Source organism: Octopus sinensis, linkage group LG7 (genome assembly GCF_006345805.1).
Source record: "Octopus sinensis linkage group LG7, ASM634580v1, whole genome shotgun sequence".
Taxonomy (NCBI): Eukaryota; Metazoa; Mollusca; class Cephalopoda; order Octopoda; family Octopodidae; genus Octopus; species Octopus sinensis.
This window is the reverse complement of record NC_043003.1, coordinates 100,218,101-100,237,002: the sequence shown is the minus strand read 5'-3', so window position 1 is coordinate 100,237,002 and position 18,902 is coordinate 100,218,101. Positions and strand designations below refer to the sequence as shown.

The 18,902-nt window shown below is 36.5% G+C and overlaps 1 protein-coding gene across 2 annotated transcripts in view; it reads left to right on the top strand.

Annotated features, from left to right (window-relative positions):
* LOC115214150 (serine/threonine-protein kinase SMG1) overlaps window positions 1–18,902 on the top strand; it is a 185,790-nt gene that overhangs the window by 16,023 nt on the left and 150,865 nt on the right. For both annotated transcript variants that reach the window (XM_036504994.1, XM_029783223.2), the window contains 5 exons: window positions 9,737–9,795; window positions 13,243–13,320; window positions 13,676–13,757; window positions 16,081–16,128; window positions 18,300–18,425. In XM_036504994.1, the coding sequence (XP_036360887.1) occupies window positions 9,737–9,795; window positions 13,243–13,320; window positions 13,676–13,757; window positions 16,081–16,128; window positions 18,300–18,425 (393 nt within the window). The remainder of the gene's footprint in view (window positions 1–9,736; window positions 9,796–13,242; window positions 13,321–13,675; window positions 13,758–16,080; window positions 16,129–18,299; window positions 18,426–18,902) is intronic.

Below are 18,902 nucleotides of genomic sequence, written 5' to 3'. Positions count from 1 at the left end.
TCATTATTATTATTATTGAATGAGAGACCAGGCAAGCTAACAGAATCATTTGCACACTGCTCAGAATGCTTAGTGGCATTTCATCCATCTTTACATTCTGAGTTCAAATTCCACCAAGGTTGATTAAGTACCAGTTGAACTCTGGGATTGATGTAATTAACTTATCCTCTCCCCTGAAATTGTTAGCTTTGTACTAGAATTTGAAATCATAATAAGTGGCATATCTTCTGGCTTTTTATATTCTGAGTTCAATTCCTGCTTTCGGGTTTGATAAAAGTCAAGTACTGGGGTTGGTGTAATTGACTATCCCCTTCTGTTAAAATTGCTGGCTTAATATCTGTTTTTTTCTTCTTCTTTAAATCAGTTTTTGGCTCATATATTTGTGACCCCATTACAAGATTTATGGTTTGAATAGTTTGTATATAGCAGTCATTTATATGATGTTGCTTATTTATATTAGTATATACCTAACTGTAGCCATTACAGTGCTGTCTACATTGGTTACCTGACTGTTTTTTCTATATGATATAATGACCAGTGGGGTTGTGTATGTAGCTGTAACAGTGACCATTAATTGTTTTACTATCAACATGTCTGAGACCATCCCTGGTTCTATGAAACAAATTTCCTGTTTTTAAGGTTTTTTTGAATTAGAACATTCTATCAAAATTCCATGTTAATTTTTATTCCAAATACCAGCTTGGTAATAACAAATTATTTTACTAACATTATTTTCAAAATCAATGGAAGCAAAGGTAGCATATTTCAACAAATATGGAAACAAAAGTGTGAAACAATGTTGTCAACAACCAAGACCTTTGGTTTTCATGTTTTTATTTCACCTTCAGTCTGATATATAATTTTAGATGTGTTCATTGTCAATTACAGAACATGTTTATTCAGTAATACAAATATCCAGCTGTAGAACCATGCTGGATCAGAGCACCATGATGCAGTCTCTGAACCTGTTGGATTGTCTCATAGTGTCCAGCCCATACCAACATGGAATGTCAATGTTAAATGAAGATGATTTTATCATATATATACATACATACACACACACACACACACACACACACACCACACACATACATACGCAACAGGTTTCTATCACTTTCCATCTACCAAATCTACTCAAAAGGTTTTGGTTGGCCTGGAGCTACAATAGAAGATATTGGCTCAAGATATCATGCAGTGGAACTGAATCTGAGACCACATGGTTGGGAAGTAATCTTCTCTACCTCACAGTCATGGTTGCATCTATAAATCATTATTTATGATAATTTATTACATTGGTATATGGGGCAATACATTTCTAAAGGTAGTTTATGACTACATATTTTGATTCTAAAGAGCTGAAATCTAGAATGTAGTTGTACATAACTAAATACTTCTAATTTAGTACTCTGCTGCCCCTGCCATTCGTTTGTTTTTATTTTTGATAAAATATTAAAAAGTTGGCTGAACTGATAAATCAGCTATGTTTTGCAGAAACTTAACTTTACTATGAGAAACTGTTTCTAAACTTTACCAGGCCAGGACGTGGTGGTCAAATTTTGCCATTCATCATGCTGATGTCTACAAGAAAAATACAACTTTTGTGTCAGTTTCACTTAAGTGGCTAAAATCCTATCTCCACATCTTGTACTAGTGGAGAGAGACCAATTTTTTTTTCCTCCCTTTTGATAATTTATGATAATTAACTTGCACCAAGATAGGCACTGACATGGCTGTGTAGTTAAGCTTGCTTCCCAGCCAGGTCTTGGATTCAGTCCTTTATATGGCACCTTGGGTAAGTGGCTTCTACTACAGCCCTGGACCAATCAATGCCTTGTGAGTGTGAGTGGATTTGGTTGATGGAAACGAAAAGAAACTCTTGACATGTTGACAGTTGTAAAGGAGCATCACCATCATACAAGTGTTGTTCATTTCCAGTGTTCTGTGAAAAATTTGTCCAGCCTTGGGAAAATGTTACCTTCTTTGAATGAAAACAAGTGAGGACTAGTTACAAGAAGAGCATCAAGCTGTAGAAAATCTGCCTCAATAAATTCCATCTAACCTATGCAAGCATGGAAAAATGGACATTAAACGGATAATTTTTAACTAATTTGCATCAGGATAGGCTCTGACGTAGCTGTGTAGTTAAGAAGCTTGCTTCCTGCCCATGTCTTGTGTTCAGTTCCTTTACATGGGCAAGTGGCTTTTACTATAGCCCTGAACCAACCAATACCTTGGGAGTAGATTTTGTAAATGGAAAATGTCTCCATAATACCACAAGATGTCTTAAAACTGCTGATTTTGGATAAGTAAGACTCAAACATATTGCACTTCTAAACTTCACCCAGAACACCTGGGTTCTCTTTGTTTGTAGCCAGATATTTCAGTTATGTTTTCTTGTTTTCTAAAGTGTCCTGCTTTCTCGTCTTCCCACAAGGCATTGTTATTTGTTAACTTTTCAGGGAACAAAAGGCAATTGGTGTTTTAGAATGTCCTAAAAATGTGTTTGGTTTGAGCTTTTTATGGAAACTTGAACTTTTTGAAACAATACTACTATAGTGTGTCCTGTTTGTATACAGGATATACTAAAATAGTTGTTTAAATTGCATGTGTTGGTGTGAGCTTGTACTGGTATGCATACATAATGTGTTTGTATGTCACTTGTAGTAAAACTGGTAAGCAACACAAACTAAACCACAAATGTCCTTTTAGAAAACCAGCTGGTACAGCGAATATGTAAATTGTTTCAGAGAAAAGTAGCAGATTTGATATCTCACTCTGCATGTTTGGTTCAACAAGCATTACTTAAACCTACCCTTACTCCCCACCACCATACACACACATCTTTGTATCTTTATGGACTTACACTTTCCTTTCTAACTTTTCAGTAGACATTGACTACACTTCGCCTCTTCTTCCCATGCCTTTTAGTTGTAGCTTTATAAGAAAGTGAGTGTCTCCTCTTACTACTCCTCCCACTTTTAATAGCTTTTTGTTTGGTGTTTGTTACTTATACAAAAGACATAAATCTGTTAGGACATACAGACTGTATTTATGCAGAGAAGATAAACTTTTTGCAGAGTGCATGGCCTTGTTTTTGATGTGTTGGTTATAATTATTCTTACTTCCACTTCATATATTGCCAATGTCCTTTGGAGGTGCATGAGTATCACAAATATTTTCTCCTCTTGGAATTACAGCAATTAAGCTAATCACACAGGGATGAATTATTGCTGTTTGCACAGAAAATATAAACATTTCAATCCTGCCTTTATTTCTCAGGTGTGAGTTTATGAAGTGTGTGTGTGTGTGAATATATATTTATGTATGTTTATATGTGTGTGTGTATACACTATATATTTGTTTATAACTATATGCATATATGTGTGTGTGTACATATGTTTGAATGTGTACACAATATATATATGTTTATAAGTATATACATGTGTGTGTTTGTGCACGCACACACAGATATCAAGGTGAAAACTAGTTCTCATCTGATGCTGAAACCTAATTGCTATAAGCATTCCTTATAGGTGCTGGTGTGTCTTCTCAACTACAGGGATTTGGATTCAGTCTCACTGCATGGCACTTTGAGCAAGTGTCTTTTAATATAGCTCTGGGCCAATCAAATCCTTATGAGGGAGTTTGATAGATGGGAACTGGGTGCAACACTATGACACTGAAGACCTATTCAGTATCCTTAATGTTTATGCTTAACTCCATGTTACAGTAGATGTAATCATCTGTACTTATATTATACAAATTTGTGGCTGGGTATGTTAACACAGTTCATTGGAATTTGGTTGTGTCTGAATTCTGTGAGAATGGGAATATTTCAGAGTTGAGGGATGGCATGTGTTTGTGTATGTTGATATGATTGGCCTGGATTGGTCACCTCTGTGAGAACAGCCAAGATCTATTTTCATGGTTGTAGGCATGAGAGAGAGACGATTGATTTTGGTTTAAGGCAGATTTCCATTGAGGAAATATAAATTAAAGAGTTCTTCCCTAGAAACACCATGCAACAGATTTGAATTCAGTCACAATAGATCAATATCTTATGCTCATTAACCATCCTGCCTCTGGTTTTTTTTTTTTTTTTTTATTTTAGTGCTGCAACATGGGTTAGCAACCAGTATCTCGGCCTATGCCCCTCAGCCAGGGCTACCTTACGAACAGAAAGACTGATTTTATGACACCCTCTTGCAAACTACCTTGTTGCCAAATAGACGGGAACCATCTCTTTGTGGCTGGCAACTTCAATGGGCATGCAGGACAGCATGCAGGGGTTTTCCATGGCATACATGGAGGCTATGGTTTTGGTTCCCGCAATGAGGAGGGAACCAGGCTGATGGAGTTCTGCAATGCAAATGATCTTATGGTTTGTAATACTGACTTCAGGAAACCTGCCAGTCACCTATTCATCTACCGATCTGGTGGACACACTAGTCAAATTGACTACACCCTCACCAGGAAACCAGAAAGATGACTACTTATAAATGCCAAAACCTTCCCAGTTGAAGAATGTACCCCACAACTTAGATTAGTAGTTAGAAACTTCAGGATCGGGACTAAATGGATACCCAAAAGACAACCAGCATGGAGAAGAAGGGTCTGGAAGCTTAAGGATCCTGGGAATGGACAGAGATTTAGAGACATTACTCAAAGCGTTTGATGAAATAGAAGGGGATATAGCATCACATGATGTGGAAGACAGCTGGAGGTTCCTACTGGACATGATCTGTAGATGGTGCAAAGTCCCATGGTAACGTGGTGGTGGAACAATGTAGTTGACAAGGCCATTAGGGAAAAGAAACCAGCATGGAAGGACTGGAAGAACAGTGGTAGCAGGGAATTGTATCAGATTGCCAGAAGGTAAGCTAGGAGACAGGTTTACTTAGCCAGAAGGGAAGCATATAAGAAAAAATTTGTCATTGTTCTGTGTTGTGAGGACTAATGGCTTGAAGTATTTCAGGTTGCAAGACAGTGTGTAAGAGAGAATTGTGATGTCATAGGAGAGAAATGTGTCTGCATGGATGATGGTTCACTTGCATTTAATGAGGCTGCAAAGAGAGAGACTTGGAGACGCCACTATGAAAGGTTGCTAAATGAAGAGAATGAATGGGAGAAAGAGAGTCTGCTGAATGTCAATCCAGCAGAGGGACCGGGTATCCGAATTGACAGTACCCTAAAGCAATTAAGGATATGAAGACAGGGAAAGCCCCCGGCCCATCAGGAATCACCACAGAGATGCTTAAAATATCTGGTGGTGTCAGCTATAGTCTAGTCACCTATATAGTCAGTCAGGTGATACATGAAGAAGTCATACCCAATGACTGGTGTATTAGCACCATAGTCAACTGCTACAAGGGTAAAGGTGATGCGTTAGATACGAATAATTACAGAGGTATCAAGTTGTTGGATCAGGTAATGAAAGTCACAAAGAAGGTCATAGTCCAACTAATTAGGGAGATAGTTGAGACGAGGTGCAGTTTGGGTTTGTGTGTTAGGGAAAAGCACCACAGATGATATATTTCTGGTAAGACAGATGCAGGAGAAATACCTAGCCAAAGATAAACTTCTGTACCTGGCTTTTGTTGACATGGAGAAAGCCTTTGACAGGGTCCCTTGATCCCTTATCTGGTAGTCAATGAGGAAACTGGGGATAGATGAGTGGTTAGTGAGAGCTGTACAAGCCATTTACAGGGATGCTGTCAGTTAGGTGAGGGTTGACAACAAGTATAGTGAAGAATTCTGGGTAGGGGACACCAAGAATCAGTCCTCAGACCCCTCTTATTCATCATAATCCTCCAGGCAATAACAGAGGAATTCAAGACAGGATGCCCCTGGGATCTTCTCTATGCTGATGGCCTTGCTCTACTAGCTGAGTCACTATCAGAACTAGAGAAGTTACAGGTGTGGAAGCAAGGTGTAGAATCAAAAGGCCTTAGAGTCAACCTAGCAAAAACCAAAGTCTTAATAAGTAGGAAGGCAGACAAATAACAAATCCCTTCAGGTAGATGGTCTTGCTCAATCTGTAGAAAAGGCATAGAAACTCCATAAGATGTAACTGGTGTAAGCTATGGACACATGAGAGGTACAGCAATATCAAAGGAAGGCTAACAGTGTTTATTGCTCAGGGACAATAAACACTGAAAATGTGCGGAAAACAGCTTCCATCACATGCCAGGGGGAGAAACTGCAAGTAGTTGATAGCTTCTGTTACCTAGGTAACCAAGTCAGTATCAGGGCTGGATGCTCTTAGTGTTGCTGCTAGAATAAGAATAGCCTGGGCAAAGTTCAGAGAGCTCCTACCTTTGCTGGTGACAAAGGGCCTCTTGCTCATAGTAAAAGTTAGACTGTATGATGCATGTGTGTGAACAGCCATGCTACATGGCAGTGAAACACGGGCCATGACTGCTGATGACATGCATAAGCTTGCAAGGAATGAAGCTAGTTTGTTCTGCTGCATGTGTAATGTCCGTGCATATACAACAGAGTGTAAGCGCCCTGAGGGAAAAGTTGGACATAAGAAGCATCAGAGGTGGTGTGCAAGAGAGATGACTGCATTGGTATGGTCATGTATTGCACGTGGAAGAGGACAGCTGTGTGAAAATGTGTCATACCCTAGCAGTACAGGGAACCTGTGGAAGTGGAAGACCTGGGATGAGCTGGTGATGTGTGACCTTTGAACGTTGGGCCTCATCAAGGTGATGACAATTAACCGAGACCTTTGGAGATATGCTGTACTTGAGAAGACCCGGCAAGCCAAGTGAGACCGTAACCGTGGCCTATGTCAGTACAGCATAACCAGCCCATTTAAGAGTACCCTTCAATCATTGGGCAATAAACTGCGTTTGTGAAGACCTGTTGTGGCCAATGACAGTACCGTCTGATTGGCACCCCTGCTGGTGGCACATAAAAAGCACCATTCACGCATAGTCGATGCCAGTGGTGCCAGACTGGCTCCTGGTCAATGCCAGTATCTCCTGACTGGTACTCATGCCGGTAGCACATAAAAAGCACCCACTACACCCGGAGTGGTTGGCATTAGAAAGGGCATCCAGCTGTAGAAACTTTACCAGATTAGATTGGAGCCTGATGCAGCCTTCTGGCTTGCCATCCCTCAGTCAAACCGTCCAACCCATGCCAGCATGGAAAGCAGACATTAAATGATGATGATGACCATTGGCAAGCTAATGAAATACTTTTCAGCTGTACAGTATTCTCACCACTAACAGTAAAAGCCTGTAGCTCCTCATGATACCTATTTTCAACTATACATATATATATATATATATATATATATATATATACACTTTTGAGAATAATATTGAGGACAGCTATTTGTTTTACAATTGGCTGAAACAGTCAATATCTCTTATTTGCAATATTCTCTGGCAGAAAAATCTGTTTTGTTACCTTAGTAAGAGCTTCAGCTATAATTTGGAAAGATCCGGTGGAAATTAGAGGATTTTCAAAGTGGAAGTGCAGGTATAAGTGGATTTAAAACCCAAATATTTCCTGATGCATTCGTCTAATAATGATAAACTTGGTTAGCTAGGATTCTCTAAGTGGTGTAGTTTCCATAACAGGATACAAATTGCTCTTCCAGATTCAAAACTAGCTTTGCTATTTCATCACCATACATTTTGTGGAATACATAACCCAATATGTATTGTCATTATCTTTTCTAGAACTTTCTGTTTCTAATTCTGTGTTTATTATAGAAGTATTGGATTAGCTTAATATCTGATCTTGCTTCTTTTGAAAAGTGCTGTACTTCTGAACTGACACTGCAGGCACAAAAAAAAACAGTGCTGCTGTTGGTTATTGCAATGAGCTGTATTGCATAGTATGTACTTTTAGGTGGAATGTACTATTAGAACTTAAGTGTATTGGACATAGTGTAATGACTGTGTTAATATACAAAACTGCCAAATGTGTGAGTTGGTTGAGTATCCTATCAACTTGGTTAGTTTTGGATATTGCCTTCCTGTTAATTCCAATTAATATCTCTCAGAATCAGTAGGATAAAAGAGTGATTTCATTTCCATATTTATGTAGAGAAAAACTAACCAATCTTTTGGCTTGACCATTTGAAGTACATATAGTTTCCTTTGTGCTAGCTAACCAGTGGCCTGGTTGAGCATGAAGAAAAGTAAAATTTGTCTCGACAGTAACAAAGTATTGTTTGTCCTTTTCTTACTGTATTTCTCTTGAAATACAATACCTTTATTTCAATTAATTGTGAACATAATGAAGAGTTTAGTTGAAGTAATTAGTGTTTGGAACTTAAATTAACATGAAATTGTGATGGAGGGTTTAAAACTTAGATCATTTTATTACTTTTGTTACTATATTTCTATTGAAATACCCTTCATTTGTTTCAATAAATTTCGAATATAGTGAAGAATTTAATCAAATAACTGTCTTATTTTTAAAATAATGAAGACTAGCAAAATAATTTTTTCATTATTAAGCTGATGAAATAATGAATTTAGTAAAATAACTTTATTTTGCTAAATAACGACTTTATTTTACTTAATAACGTTGTAGTTATTTAGCTAGTGTTTGAAACATAATTTAACATAAAATTATCATGAATGTTTTTATTTAGATCACCTAAAAATTTAAGTTTGTACTGTAGAATTTGATATTAAAAGCAGTGTTTAATCCTGTATTTAGCCAAATAATTTTATTCTTAGTACCTTATTCTTGACAAGGTTAAGGTATAGTTGCAAAAATAGTGTCTCATCTCGGGATAACGCATTCATTTCCAATATTTGACAAGAAAATGTCTGGCCATGGGGAAATATTACCTTCTTTGGAAATAGGTGAGGATTGACAATGGGAAGGGCATCCAGTTGCAGAAAGTTTAAATTTTCTATTAAACACTTAAGTGAAAATGACTTTAACAATACAGTAAATATTTCATAAAAGACCCATTTGTAACCTTTTCAAATGCATTCAACGTATCTCACCTCCAAAGATTTGGTTGCTATGCCACCACATTACAGCTATTTGCGATAAAGAACCTGAAATATCTGTTACATGGTAGCAGAGCATGCAAGAAATAGCAGCCAAATCTTTCCTTTTCTTGGGAAAGGAGCCATTTACATGTGATTTTGATGTCACATTCCTTGAAAGCATGCAAAATAACATGGAAAAGAAGAAAAAAAAAAACCCATGAAGCAAAACTCTGTTGCTGGTAAACTCGGACTTCCCCAGTGACTCAATGGATCACTGGTAGTGATCACTTCCCCAGTGACTCAATGGATCACTGGTAGTCTAGTTATCATCATTATTATTATTATTATTTTTAAATATTTTTTTCTACTCTAGGCACAAGGCCCGAAATTTTGGGGGAGGGGGCCCAGTCAATTAGATCAACCCCTGTATGCAACTGTACTTAATTTATTGACCCCGAAAGGATGAAAGGCAAAGTTGAACTCAGAACATAAAGACAGACAAAACACCACTAATCATTTTGTCCCTTAAAAAAGTTGAAGTCAAAGGTTCTTATTTCCATAAGGGTAATGGGCTGGCAAAATTAATAGAGTTGAAGATAAAATGTCTTGATTTTTACATTCCTTTACATTTAAAGTTCAACTCTGAGGTTGAATTTACATGTCATTGCTCTTAGGGTTAATCTTCTTAACTGTTCCCTTCCTATATATTTTTGGTCTTGTTGTTACCTAAGAAATTATTCATCTATTTTTCTCTGTATTTGCAGGTTGCTGCAAAAGTAACTGAAGAGTTACTTGCTGCACTTCAAGATCTTTTCTATGAAAGGTAATTATTACATCACCGTTTATTTCTTGTAGCTTTTCTTTCTTTTGTGTTTGTATTTAATTTTTTTTTCCTGCTTTCTTCAGTCAGTTTAGTTCTTAAGGAGTTGAATGACTGAACATATGAACATCACTTTACTTTCTTAATATAACCATTGTTATATTCTCTTGAACAAGAAAAGTAAACTACTTACCTCAACCTGCATGACTCTGGATTGGTTCCACTTTTATTTTGTGGGTGAGTGATGAGTCAATAAGCAGTAAAATGCTGATCCTAAAATATAAAATGTCTACATTTGCAAATGCCATCACACTCATCTTAAATTAAACAAATAGATATAAAAGAGTTGAAAATGCAATTGTACACACCCAATGATTTATGTATTCATTTTTGATATGTTCTGGCAGCTTCAAATGTGAATATATGATGGTTGTTGTTTGCTCATAACACACACGATTCACTAGTGTAAGAAGACTTTTAGATGCTGTAGTGTTTCAACTTTATTGTATCTCCTCAGTCGAAGCTATTCCATGAGACCTACAAATCTAGCAAGAACACAAACTTTTGTTTATAGGAATTAGCAAGCATTTGCTGATATATATCAAACAGATAATAATCCATGTGGTGCATGCAAAGCATCAAGAATCTAAACAATAACATATCTATTTATTCTTAAATGTTCTGGTAAATTTGGATATTAATATCTAATCTCTCCTTAGATAATGTGTGTTCATAACATGCACATTTCAATGGTTGAAGGGAATTTTGAGACACCACAATATTTTGACTTTGTATCTCCTTAGTCAATTATATACATAGTTTTATTATACGTATAATGAATTAATGTGGTTAGTAAACAAATTTTCAGCAAGGGACTTGTTTGAATTGCTTGTGTCTCTTTAGGATTCCCATAGTTCACCATATGCTCTACTGATGATAGTTTTCAAATATTGGTTTAAAATTTTGGCACAAAGCCTGCAATTTTGAGGCAGAGGTTAACTCAATTACATTGACCCCAGTGTTCAACTGGTACTTATTTCATCAACCTCAAAAGGATGAAAGGCAAAGTGGAATTTGAACTCAGAACATAAAGTAGGAAGAAATGTTGTGAAGCATTTTTCCTGGAGCAGTAACAATTCTGCCAGCTCACCACATTTATAGTTTACAAATATTAATGAACACCACTGTAGTTTAGAAAACTTAGGGAAGCAGCACACATACTAGGACATAACTACCTCCTAAGCAGGCTAATTGCAGAAATTAATACAATATGGGAAGCAATAATTATGAAAGAAAAGAGCAGACTATCACAACAGATTACATAGACATTAGGTTTATAAGTCTTAAAAATGCATTGTCACTGTCTATGGGCATAGCATAGTAGATAAAGATGTTGGTTAATATAGTACAGTGACCTAGAAGTTTTAAGTTCATTCCCAAGCAAGGCACAGAGAGGTAATTCAAGAAAAGCAACTGAAACAAAAAATGTTGTGAAAGGCAAAGAGCAGAATGGAAACTGTACACCATGGGTCAAATAGAAGTTTAGTTTCAAAAATTTGATACAGCAACTGAGTTCAACATGACACCTGATGATGGCTGGAACACGTAACAGCTGAAATGTAGTGAAAGCAACAATCAAGATGAAGACACCAGTCCAACTAATATAAACAGTACAGGTATACCTTGGCTTAAGTCATTTTGATCTAAGTTATTCTTAGTTATACGTAATTTGAAAAATAATATATGGTAAAGTAAAAATCGAGTTAAGTCATTTTACTTGATTTTACGTCTGTCCGCCACAAATATTGGAATGTTAAAATCACTAGAAAACTGTTAAAAGCACATAAAATCATGATACAATAAATAAGAATAAAAGCATATAAAATCATATTAAAATACGTACAGTAAATGTTAAGATACACACCATAAAGTAGTGTAGCTTAGTGAACGAAATCATGAAATCAGCTGCGTTGTCTTATCGTTCCTTCGGAACTCATATTGCACTGTAGTTCCAATATCTACCATTAGGCGTTGTTGTCACTTGTGATTCCCACGATTCTTTTGACTTCAGATTTGTGTGCATCTGTTTATCAGCTACTTTCTCATTCTCATTCATTTGTAATTTTATTTTTTATCCTCATGGCTCCTAAGAAAATTCTTTGTGAAAGAGCTAAGCGTCATACTATAACACTGGAAGATAAACTGGCTATGATAAACCACCATGAAAAAGGTGAAAATGTGGTAGCAATTGCAAAATCTTTTGGGATGAGTCAGACAGCTGTATCAACAATTGTACATAATAAGGACAAGATTTTAGCACATATCAAATCTGAAGCCCCAGAATGAAGAACACTGACATCAATGAGAAAAGAGGCAAAATCTTTGAAGAAATGGAAAGTCTTCTTTCTCTTTGGATTGTTAGGTTGAAGTGTCAGTGTGCTTCTATTAGTTAAGAAATCATTGAAGGGAAAGCATTGTCTTTGTTTGAGGACCTGAAGGAAAAATATCCAGATGAGAAAGATCTAGAGTTCAAGGCAAGTCAAAGATGGTTCCTGAGATTTAAGGAGCAAAGAAGTTATCACTCCATTAAGAAGCAAGGTGAAAGTGTATCAGCTGACAAACAAGCAGCAGCAGAATTTTTTATTTAAAATATTTTTGGTTTTTTTTACTATTGCAAAATAATAATAATTACTGAACTTGTTTTTAAGCTTAAAAAGGCTTTTATTTTACCATGTCTTATTACAAACCCCATTCGTAGATAGAGCATCTGCAATGCACGGTAAACACTGCCAAATTGTATTCATAAATTAACATTTTTTTGTTACTGTACTGTATTAAAAAATAAAAATTTTGTTTGTAAGCTTAAAATAGGTTTTTATTAACCATGTATTATTGAAAATGCATTCGTAAATAAAGTACAGAACTGGGAATGTTTATTATTGGTTTAACCTAGAGACAAGAAAATTCGGCCTAGCCTAGAAAAAAGTTAATTTGACTTAAGTTGTGTCTCTTGGAACCAATTAACAACATAGGGTGAGGTTTGCCTATATACATAATATGAATTCTGCATCTCACAACTATAGAATTGTATTGATGAAATACTTTCTGATTATTTGTCACTGAATGTTTTACTTGATAGAAGCAGGTGAATATGTTATTGCTTACCTTTTAATAGTGAAGAGGTTAATGTTATAAGATGTCCTTTTTTTAATATTAACTTTTCTTCTCAGCCAGATTGACTGAAACAAGTAATTTACCTTGTTTAGAGTGGCTGGAGTAGTTCAATAGATATAGTGGAGCCTGAAATCCTTGTTAGTATTCTACCATTTTGATTAATAATTGATTAAAAACTTTAGTAATCATTAGTTAGAATTAAATAACCATAAGTAAATACTTTGGTTCCTTTAATCAAATTTTTACTAACATTTTGTCTCCATTTACCTCCTGTAGAATCTATAAAGAAATAAAGTATGAGGTTGCTTTATGTATTGGAACAGTAGGCAGTATAATGGGACCAAATGCTGATAGGTAAGTACTGCTATTAACTTCTATCATCTAATAGAAGTTTCCTTTTGTGATTGACCTTATATGAACCAATTTATATTTATCCTTTTAAACTATTTCCTTAAATCTAAATACTAAGACAAATTGTTTGTAACTATCTAATATTGAATACCAAGTGTAAGAATGATTTTAGAAAATGTGTGTAGATTGTGGAGTTACGTAGCTTGAAATATTAACTGTTATAATTTTGACTTCAAGTCTAGAAAGATGAAGATATTTAAATATTAGGAAAATACTATGGCTGGTGTGTGTGTGTGTGTGTGTGTGTGTTTGACTTTCAGAAATAGCATTAAATGTTATTCCATTTATATGTTTGCAGATATTTCCAATGGTTGTTTGCCCAAACCAACAGTGCCACAGATGATGACATCAGGCAGCTGTTTCTTCTAGCATTACTTGAGGTAAGTACAACCCCAGTCAATGTTTAAAATCATTTCAATCTTCTTTTTTTTCTTTCTACTCAGGCTACTCATTGACATTCACACTCAACATACTGGATGTGCTTTACTTTAGTCTGTCACTATTGCTGCACATTACTTGGTGGCTGATGGCTGCTCTGTTGTTTATGTTGAAGCTCTAGATAAACCTGCTAGAGCAGCAATACTGTTATATGAAACATCATTAAGTTTATTAAACTGCAAATTGTTATTAAAAATAACATTTGTCATTGTAAAAGTTCATTTATATTTTGGAGGCTCAGAAGCTATAGTAAACTAGGATGACAAAAGATATAATATATTGGGATTACTTGCTCATAGATCAGTGAGTTTAAATCTGTTCCTAGTATTTTATTCATTTATTTCAATCAGAACACTGACATAGTCTAAATTCATTTGGGAATATTATGTCCTATCCAATAAAAAGATTTATCTCTCACTTAATGCAAGAGGCTTGTACTAAAATCACTATTATCTGAAGACCCTCTTTAAGAGCTTTAATAGGCTTTTAGTCATCGTTTTAAGATACCGCAAGCTAGTAAAGGTGCAAAAACAAAGGACCACCAAATATTGTGCAGTATTTAGCTATGTCCTTCCATGCTGAGTTCAAATCTAGCTAGGATCACTTTTTTTTCTTTTGTCTTCTATCTATTCAAAGTTAATTGAAATTGAGTATAGTAATGTAGATGGTAGATTCAATTCTCTATACTCTTCCTCTAGCAATTTCAGGCCTTGTGCTAATTTTAGAAATCATTATTTGAAGAAGCCATGGAAGTAGAAAACTGCCCTCCCCTCTTTTTTTTTTTAAGATTTGAGAAAGTTTTTTTTTCCAATCTCTTTTACTGGCATATAAGGGTAATTAGATGGGATTAATGTTCTTTGTCAATCATTGAAGGGGCTTAGTTGAATGAAGTTATATGGGTAGATGACAAATTTCAGCTGGATATGAGGTTTTTATTTTATTTTTTTAAATTTATGTTCTGGTGGAAGGAACTGGCCTTCTGAATTCAATGAGATAGATACCATTAAACTGTTGCAAGTCAGCATCTGCTGGGAGGAGATAAAAGGGTCCATGTTCCAGGAAAGCAGGATGTAGTGATGAATTTTGGGCCTAGACAGTTAGACACAAGAAAAGTGAAGAGGGGAGGAAAGACAAGTGGATTGGAGATGCATGAGTCACAAATCCATGTAACTCCAAAAACAGAGGCCATTATAGTATCAGTAAAAAGGGTAGAGAGAGGATTCAGTTTACTTGTGGACCAGAGCCTGGAGTGTGACTGAATGAGTTTATGCCAATCAGTCTCTTTCTCATTAAGGAAGAAGAATTAGTCAAACCATTTGGTAAGCTGTCTAGGTGTAGGTCATATTGGAAATGCTTGGTGGAGAGCTTGTACTCCAGGTGAGGTTAGGAGTGATGGCAGTAAGTTTGACTTCAGTCGGTTGCTCTTTGACAGATGTGGATTTTGGTGGAAGAGACAAAGAGAGATGATACAGTTTGTCAGCAGACCAATTTTTCCTGTTGCATTTTCATAATTTTACTTTTTACATTATAAAATCTGAGATATTTAGCAAAGAGTAAAAGGATGTGATGTTCATTCCTTTTCTAAAGGTATTGAGTCACTAATCAATTTACAGGGTGCTTACATTTCTGGTGCTTGCCCTCCTAAGTACCAACTTCCATCATTTTGTTTTGAAACACAAGGCCGTGTATTTGTATGGGAAAGATTGTATTTTGTCTCTTTCTCAAAAGTATTTTTGAGGTAAATGAAGTGAAATGCTTACAACATGGAATGGAAACCAAGTCACATAGTGAGTTTACTAAGTGTGTGGGTATTGTTGATTGAGTCAACTCATATTACTATACCAAAGAGATGAAAGTAAATTCCTATGAGATTTAAACCTAGAACATCTGTTATGAATTGACTTTTAACCAGGTTTTGCAGTGATTAAGCAAGCATTGATAGGGCCTGTATGTGGTTGCTCAACCTGCTAGAAACAGACACTGAGTTGTGTTAAAAAAGGATACATTGAATTATGTAATCCTAAGTATACACTGTATTTGACTAAGCAGTGAATGTGGGCACAGCTGAAATGCTTTTGATCAAAGGTATACTCAGTCAGGGTTGATCTGGGTTTCCCTTCCTTGTAAATGGTGTTGCAAACTCATAACAAAATGACCATCATAAAGGAAATCTAAATCTTATTTATTTCACCATTCCTTATGCAATCTAATTTAGGTAGTTAATAATTTCACTTATTCTTTCCCTTTTTTTCCTTTTTTCTACAGACTTTGAAATGTGATGAGAAGAAGCAAACATTAGCTGATTTCATGCAGGTAACATAATGTTTGTTTTTTAATTTTTGGGGGGGATTCTTGTATTCTTATAGGTAGAATTCTGGTTTCTATTGTGTGTGTATACTCAGACTATTACTAAAGCACTTTTACATTGTTCCTTATCATCATCTTTTTCATGTTTCTGATACTGCTTATAAACAGTGTGTCTGTGTGTGTATATATATATATATATATATATATATATATATCATCATCGTTTAACGTCCACTTTCCATGCTGGCATAGGTTTGACTGAGGCCTGCACCAGGCTCCAATCTGATCTGACAGAGTTTCTACAGCTGGATGCCCTTCCTAACACCAACCACTCCAAGAGTGTAGTGGGTGCTTTTTACATGCCACCAACACAAGGGCCAGTCAAGCGGTACTGGCAATGGTCATGCTCAAATGGTGTTTTTTTTATGTGCCACCTGCACAGGAGCCAGTCCAGTGGCACTAGCAACAACCTTGCTTGAATGTTGTTTTTCATGTGCCAGTAAGGTGACGCTAGTAACAATCACGCTCGAATGGTGCTTTTTATGTGCCACTGGCACGGGAGCCAGTTAGCAGCCCTGGCAATGATCATGCTCGGATGGTGCTTTTAACGTTCCACTGGCACAGGTGCCAGTCAGGCAATGCTCTCTTCGGCTACGTCAGTGATTTTGATTGTGATTTCACTTGCCTCAACAGGTCTTCGCAAGCGAAGTTTAGTGTCCAACAAAAGAAAGGTATGCATAAGTAGGCTGGTTACACTACTGGCATAGGCCATGGGTTATGGTCTCACTTGGTTTGCCGGGTCTTCTCAAGCACAACATATTTCCAAAGGTCTCAGTCACTAGTCATTGCTTTGGTGAGGCCCAATGTTCGAAGGTTGTGCTTCACCACCTCATCCCAGGTCTTCCTGGGTCTACCGCTTCCACAGATTCCCTTAACTGCTAGAGTGTGACACTTTTTCACACAGCTGTCCTCATCCATTCGCACCAAATGACCATACCAGTGCAGTTGTCTCTCTTGCACACCACATCTGATGCTTCTTAGGTCCAACTTTTCTCTCAAGGCGCTTACACTCTGTCGTGTATGCACACTGACATTACTAATCCAGCGGAGCATACTAGCTTCATTCCTTGCAAGATTATGCTTGTCCTCAGCAGTCACGGTTCATGTTTCACTGCCATGTAGCCTGGCTGTTCGTATACATGCGTCATACAGTCTACCTTTTACTCTTAGCGAGAGGCCCTTCATCACCAGCAGAGGTAGGAGCTCTCTGAATTTGGCCTAGGCTATTCTTATTCTAGCAGCTACACTTTCAGAGCATCCTCCGCTACTACTGGCTTGGTCACCTTGGTAACAGAAGTTGTTCTCTGCACATTTCCAGTGTTTATTGCTCCTGCCCAGTTAGCCTTCCGTTGATATTGCTGCACTTCTTATGTGTCCATAGCTTGAAATAAAACAAAAAACATTGTTTATAAACAAATATTCACTCTTAATGCAACATGAATACTTTAATAACTTAATTTGCCATTACTAGCGTTACAGTCAATAATGAGTAAATTACCTATTTAAATGAAATGTATTATATAATTGCCATTAGTGTATTGATAAATAACACATACAACTCGCTTATTATTGTCATATAATAAACAAATAGAAGTTTGTATATGAAATTGATCTTTTTTCTATGTCAATTATTACATGTTTTTCTATTATAAACTACACACATACAGGAGGAGTAAATTATATATATATAATAATACTTTGAATGTGGCTCCCAAGAAAGAGTTAATGTAATTATACAATCAACGACAGGTATTTGACACCTATTTTTCCATAGCCGCATGGCTTAGGCAAGAGATAACTGAAACAGGATTTTTATGGCCAGAAACTCTTCCTCTCAAAAGCCTTCCAGTTTCTGTTCTACCAAATTCCTTCACAATGCATTGGTTAGCCTGAGGGTGTGGTAGAAGTCACTTGTCTAAGGTAAAACTAAACAACCTGAAGCCACATAGCTGAGAAGTGAACTTCTTAACCACACATCCATGTTTGTGCCTACGTGTATGTTTACATGTGCATATGTGCATGTGCGCGCGCGCACACACACACACATATATATATATGATACACTCTCAAATTTTTCTCATCGTTACTTTTCCCCTTTTATTTTTTTTTCTCTTCAGAATGTAATGGCTAATGTGCAGACATTGTTGGAAAATGCTGACAGTGCTGAGATTCTCATTGCTGTTGTCAACATAATCCAGCAGCTTTCAAAGGTCTACCCCCATGTGTTCAACTCTCACTTTAGGGTAAGTTGCTTTACCTTGTACATGTGTTCCTTCACGCTGGTATTTGTTTGATAGTGTTTATGGTTCTGCATTGTTTCACTCTATATAGAAAAAAGCCACCAAATCTTGCTCAAGTTACACCCTACTCATCATTTTACATTCATATTTCTGTGCTCGGATGAATTAGGAGGAATTCATTGAGACGTCTTTTCATGGTTGGATGCCCTTCTTGTTGCCAACTGTCACTTATTTGTAAACAAGGTAATATTTCTCTATGGCCTGACATATTTTTGCAAAATATCGGAAATGAGTGCCTCTGCTTGTTTGACAGTGGCACTCATTTGTAAGGCAAGGAGACACAAACAAATACATTCTTTCTCTCTCTCTCTCTCTCTCTCTCTCTCTCTCTCTCTCTCTCTCTCTCCCTCTCTCTCCCTTTCTCTCTCTCTCTCTCTCTCTCTCTCTCTCTCTCTCTCTCTCACACACACACACAAACTA